This window comes from Arachis ipaensis, chromosome B07 (assembly GCF_000816755.2).
Source record: "Arachis ipaensis cultivar K30076 chromosome B07, Araip1.1, whole genome shotgun sequence".
NCBI lineage: Eukaryota > Viridiplantae > Streptophyta > Magnoliopsida > Fabales > Fabaceae > Arachis > Arachis ipaensis.
Genome location: NC_029791.2, coordinates 121,929,388 through 121,935,933, shown reverse-complemented (window position 1 = coordinate 121,935,933; position 6,546 = coordinate 121,929,388). Strand labels below are relative to the sequence as shown.

General features: G+C 41.2%; 1 protein-coding gene across 1 annotated transcript in view; it reads left to right on the top strand.

Moving 5' to 3' along the window:
• LOC107606179 (protein DETOXIFICATION 27) overlaps window positions 1–2,685 on the top strand; it is a 4,556-nt gene extending 1,871 nt beyond the window's left edge. Inside the window, exons 5-8 of the mRNA XM_016308180.2 lie at window positions 443–681; window positions 966–1,084; window positions 1,202–1,291; window positions 2,404–2,685. Of these exons, the coding sequence (XP_016163666.1) occupies window positions 443–681; window positions 966–1,084; window positions 1,202–1,291; window positions 2,404–2,487 (532 nt within the window). The 3' untranslated portion in view covers window positions 2,488–2,685. The remainder of the gene's footprint in view (window positions 1–442; window positions 682–965; window positions 1,085–1,201; window positions 1,292–2,403) is intronic.

The window sequence follows — 6,546 nt, the reverse complement described above, 5'->3', positions numbered from 1 at the left end:
GATCACGCGGTGAATGTTATCTGTGTCCTTCTTTTCATTTCTTTTTTTCTTCAACACATACAAATCATCTTTATCTTTATAAATTCTACGTATCAAAAGTGTGATGATACAACTAAAATCCAAACATATTTATACTTATAATGTTAGAAAAATGTCGCTATCTTGGTATCCCATCCCCTTGTGGCCTTGTCTCAGCGGGCCACCAGATGTCGAATATTAATTATATGGATGTGATAGGATTTTAAGTCTTATAGATGAGTGAATTATATTAAGGTGAAAACTCAGGTGCAGTCGACTTCACGTGAAGTTGATACCTGAGAGTCGTAAAATAATTTGACTGATTTAACTAAATTTTTATCTAACAGTTCTCAGATATTAACTTAGCGTGAAGTCAACTTTACCTGAGTTTTCACTTTATATTAATGATGATGATGTTTTACAGAGTAAGGGTAGCAAATGAGCTAGGCGCAGGAAATGGGAAAGGAGCAAAATTTGCAACACAAGTGGCAGTGGCACAATCAATTGTGATTGGGGTTGTGTTCTGCGTGATAATAATGATTTTTCACGACCAATTCGCTTACTTATTCACCTCCAGTCCCCAAGTCCTTGATGCCGTTGACCACATGGCTTTCCTCTTAGCCATCACCATCCTCCTCAACAGTGTTCAACCCATTTTGTCAGGTCAACTTTTCTCTTCCATCCTAACTAATTATTCGGTTCTTTGATCAAAATGATATAATATATGGTGTACGTAAGTATAAATATTAGAATATAGAACCATGTTTGGAATGGTTACCTTACAATGCAAATAATTTAATAAGGTGCATGTGTGAAATAGTGTAGCTACAAAGAATAATGTAGACTTCATACTTTTTCTTGTACATATGATGACCCACCAAAACAAAAGGTATTCTTGTACATATGTAGACTTCATATTATTTACTATGATGATATATATGATACAGGAGTGGCTGTTGGTTCGGGATGGCAAGCATATGTAGCATATATAAATATAGGGTGCTATTATGTTATTGGACTCCCTCTTGGAATGATCATGGGATGGATCTTCAAAACTGGCGTCGGAGTATGTATCAAACTCAATATAGTTTACTATACATTATGACCATACACTCAATTTAGTTTACCATTATTTTAACTAACGTCTCAAATCATCAACCGTGCACGTCTCTAAACGTGACAGGGTATATGGGGAGGGATGATTTTTGGAGGCACTGGAATTCAGACGCTCATACTCATCGTTGTAACATCACGATGTGATTGGGAAAAGGAGGTAGAGTTCCAAATAGATTAAACTTGCTAGCTCTCTCCCTCATTCTTTATAATTCTCATCCTTTTCCACATTTCGCACCAAGTAGAAACGAACAAACTCATATATATCAAACACATTTCAACTTTTGACTACGTGTATGTCTTGCCTTAGCTAATAGTATATCGTTGTTACTTGTTAGGTAATATTAGGCGGTCAAAAATAAAAAAATTCACATACAATTATTTTTATGTAAAGATAAAAATTTTGATGTAATACTTATCTACACCTCAATTATTATATATAAGACATGTTTAGGTGAATAATTACATATTTAAGAATATTTGTTGTCACTTTGTTCTCAACTAGGGTAATTAGATGTCGTTTAACTGTTTAAGGGTTTAACATATTTTGACAGATTTTGCTAGCTAACATTCTAATTGAGAACAAACTCATAGTTAGTATTTTATGAAGAATAAATGATTAAATTAGTTGTCAAAATATCATTTATTTTTTAAATTAGTTTATGAAAGATTTTTTTTAATTAAATTTAATTTTTAAAAATTTTAAGTTAGTTATTTTAGTCTTTCTGTTATTTTCGTTGTTAATGGTATTAAAATTTATTGATGTGACACATTAAGTGATACTACAACATACATTTATAAGTCTTAATTAGCAACTAACTTAATAAGTTTATGAAATTAGATGAAATCAATTCTAAATTGAGAGATTTCAATGCCACAAGTTCTCCTCTCAATTAAATTTTGATTTGATTTAATTTCATAAACTTATCATGCTAATAGTTAATTAAAACTCCTATGTATGTGTTGTAGTATCACTAAACATACCACATTAACAAATTTTGGTATCGCCAACAAAAAAAATAACAGAAAGACTAACTCGATTAATTTAAAATCTTTAAAAGACAAATTTGATTAAAATAAATTTTTTAAAGACTAATTTAAATAACGACTAGTGTTTTAAAAATAAATTTGACCATTACCTCATTTTATAAAACTAATAATAACTATCAAAGCCTAGCTAACTGTGTTAGGCAATAACATGCATATGCTAATAATTTTTCTTAAATTTTTCCCCCTTCTCTGGCTTATTATTATTGATTGCATTTTTGGCAGGCTGAAGAAGCTAGTTCCCGGGTAAAGAAGTGGTCAAATTCTAAATCGAACGACCAACTAGAGGGCACCTCTGATCCCCATTAATATTAGATTAAATATGATCAGAACGATTAAATATTAGCTAACTCGAGTTTTGATTTGTTTGCTGCTCCAATGTCCGGCCAGTTACTAGAATTTGCCATTGTATGTGTGTATGTAACATTCTTTGAATCCGGCTTTTTAAGTTACTTCATATACACAAGTTCTGATTAAGAATAAGCCTTGCACCGTGTTCCCATGTTATTCTCTTTTTCTTTTTTGGTTGCCCATGTTGTTCTCTTTAGTGATGCCTACACAAGTCAACAATATGCACGATACATAGATGATTAGGGAGTGTGTTTGATTCAAGCTATATAATTTTATCTTCAGGAATATTTTTTGAGATACAATATATTATTTTATATTTAGAGTAAAGCTCAAGGCCCAAAAAATTTATTATTTTTGGCCCGTAGCCCGTAAAATTCTGCTAGTTATTTAACATTTTTCCTATATTTATTCTAGAGTTTAAGTAGCTTATGGGATAACAAAGTTTCTCTTATTTTTTTATCCCTTCTTTATTGTTAGCCAATTGATGTTGTTAGTGGTTCTCGTATGATTTATTGCCTTCATATCTTATTTTCTTGTTGATATGCTTTTATAGTAACCGTATTAAAGATAATCAAAAAATCTTTTATTTATTAAAATTCTTTAATTACAATAAGGAGCCGAAAAAGAATGTTCGTGAAGTACTTTTGTTTTTTATTTTTGTACGAGATGTTTCCGGTACGGGTTGAAGGGTGGATCGGGAACCTGCGGATCAAGGCTGAAGTCGGGTCGTTTGACTGGAGCAATGGGGGGAGGTACCTGCAAAGACACTCCGACGCTCAAGTCAGAATGGATCTAAGAGGTGTAAGGTATGTGGGATGAATGAATACCTGGAGGGACTTGGGTCCCTTATTTATAGGCGATGATGGGTATCTTATCCTATCTTATCTGGTTACGATAAGATAGACGAATGAATTCGAAAGTTGGTTAGGAGCTCTGGAAGACCGGTTTTTGGGCCTTCTGAGCGAGGTGCGGGTTGGACCCGAGGAGCCGGGTCGGGTGCAGTCCCGGGTCCGAGCTTCGTGGCTCGGGTCCGTAACAGTTGCCCCCGCAGCGGGAGAGTGAGCGAGGTCGGTCTGTCGCTGGGAGATGCTTAGGCCTTTAGTTTTTCTAGAGTGGCCGTTTGGTTCTTTTGAGACGAGGTCGGTGCCTCGGTTTCGTCTCGTGGAAGATTCGTCTGACCGTTTTGGTCTGACGCGACTCTTCCGTGTCTGCTGCGCCCGTTGCGTTCTTCGAGGCGTGATTTATTAATTGCTTTTTCCGAGGGGGCATTTATTGCGAGGGGGCGTTTTCCTCTTTTGCCCTCACGTTTGCTTTGCTTTCCAGGGGTATTTGCGTTATTTCACTTTTTCAAAACCGTTTTGGTTTTTCTTTCTTCAGTTCCCTCGTTTGCTTCATTTCTCTATTGCTTTCTTCTCCGAAAGAGCATCTTCTGCTTTCCTTTCGCACTCTGTGGCTTTGGTTGGTCTTCTGCCGTAGCATTTTTCTCCTTGGATTTGTTTCCTTCGCATCATCAGGTTGGTGTTCTTCTGTTTCCTTTGTTTCCTCTGCTTTGTCTTTCTTTGCATTTTGTTTCGTCTCTGCTTTGTGTAGATTTAAAATTGTTTTATGGTGTATGACGGTATTGCATAGTGGTAGATAGTTCTGTTGGGGTAGTGGATTCCGTAAGGGGGGCGAGCGCCATCGTATAATTGGTGGTGTATGGTGGTGTCTATTTTTGGTTTCATCCGCCGTTTTCTGCCGCGGGGTTTGGCTGACGGTGGTGCTCGTCACTATTTTAGGTATGGCTCGTCGAAGGACTGAGGGTGTGAGGGCTCCGGTGGCCCCGGCGGGGGGTGTCCCCGGTCTTTTCTCTTGGGTTACTAGTGATGTGTGGGGGACGCCGTCGCGGATGACGGAGGCGGACCTCCAGCGGCTCCGTGATCAAGGAACTGTTTGCGGGAGTGGCGACGCCGAGAGCCATTACGAGCTTTCTCTTCCCGGGGTTGATGAGAGGGTTTGCTATACCAATCTTAACTCTCCGACTGTGCCGGATTGGATGTGGGTATATGAGGCGATGTTTACCCGGCTTGGCGTTCGGCTTCCCTTTTCCCCGTTTGTTCAACAGTTATTGAGCCGGTGCTCCGTGGCGCCGTCCCAGTTGCATCCGAATAGCTAGGCGGCGATACGGTCTTTCGAGCTTGTTTGTGAATTTTTGGAGCTTCCTGCCTCGGTAAACGTCTTCCTTTTTATCTTCTTGTGTACCCTTCCAACTAAGGAGGGGAAGCACAAGAAGAGTTATGTGTCTTTTAGAGCTCAGCCTCATCGCCGGGTCTTCGGGTTGTATGAAGATTCTTTTCATGGGTTTAAGAGTGGGCATTTTAAGGTTCGTCCCGCAAGGGGGCATCATCCTTTTTGGCTGACATTGGAGGGTGAGCGTCGATTCCCCACCTATTGGAACTTTAAGGCGGGGCCGTCGGTGTTTACTCGGGTTTCAAAAGAGTTCCTGACCCTGGAGGAGCGGGATATCGCTCTTGTTCTGTGGTAGTTGTTTGGAGAGCGTCCTCTTAATCCTCGGGATGTGATGGGTGATCCGGTTGCTTGTCGGTCGTATGTTGGTGTGTGTCTGTTCTTTTCTTGGTTTTTATGTTTGTTTTTCCATTTTTGTAACTTGGGATTTTTGTTTTCTTTTAGTTGAGATGGCTGGTGGTTTGACTTCCTTGGCACGGTTGAAGGCAGCGATGGCCCAGGAGGAGGGGTCGTCGTCTCCGGCTACTCCTGTTTCTAACCCCGCCGTAGGGTCGCAGGCTGTTTCTCAAGAGGTGGTTTCATCGGGCGCGCGGGCCAATGCTCAGGTTTCCCCTGGCCCTGCGAATTCGCCTGAAGTCATCGTGGTGATGGCTGCTGAGGCTTCTCGGAAGAGAAAAAGGCCCGAGGAGCCGAGCAGCGAGACTTTTGAGGAAGAGGGTCTTGTGCCTAGCGTGATGGACCGACGCTTCGATGCCCGGGGTTCATTGATCAACACTTGATGCCTGGTACGGAGCCGTTTTTTGATGGCTGCGATGTTTCGTTCCAGGCCAAGTCGGTGTATCGTGCCCTCCTCCGGTCTGCCGTTGTCGTTCGGAAAGCTGAGCCCGTGATGGCTCAGGTTGGTTTGTTGGATAAGAAGTTTCGCCATTCTCAGGCTGAGGTGGCTAAGTTGAAGGAGGAGCTTGAGGCTGCCGATGCTGCGAAGGAGAGGGCAGTGAAGTCTTCTGAGGAAGCCGGGGCAGAGATTCTCCGACTTTCCGAGGTTGAGACTTCGCTTCTTTCCCAATTGGCAGAGGAGCGGCAGCGGGCTTCAGATGCAGGTTCTCAAGCTGCCGTGCTTCTCACTGAGTCGGAGACTCTGAAGGCCGAGATTGCTGCCTTGAAGAGGGAGAAGACGGAGTTATTGGGTGATGCAAAGGATGCGATTGCGGCTACCGAGGAGACAATGAAGGCTCAGGCTTTAGTGCTGGCTCCGGGAGTGGATGTGTCCGTGATGGGAGCCTTCAAGACTGTTCGTGACGGTCAGATTGTCGACCTTGAGTAGCTTTTTATCTTTGTAATTTTATTTTGAACTGTTTGTTTTTGAATATTTTGGATGGCCAAGGGCCGTGACATTGGGTTCCGCTTAATGGTATTTTCGGCCGTTCGGGCCTTTGTATATTCCGTTTTATGGTATTTTCGGCCGTTCGGGCCTTTTATATGTTTTGTTTTGAGCTATTCCATTTGTTTTGTTGTTTCCCTTGGACCGTCGTTTGGTCGGGTTTTTGTGGATATCCGTGTGTTGGGCCTGGGGGTGATCAATCCCCCAGTCGTGGCTGTGTCTTTGTTCCGTATTTGGGACGTTTAGAAAGGTAGAAATAGCTTTTAACGAAATATTTATTTAAGGTTGGGCCTCGTTAAAACCCTCCGTTTTTGGAGGAAAAGAGTACCCGGGATAGATACTTAAGCGAAAATTAAAATTCAGGAGTTGTAAAATGGGAAGATAAAAAGGGGTGACCTAGTTAGGTCGGC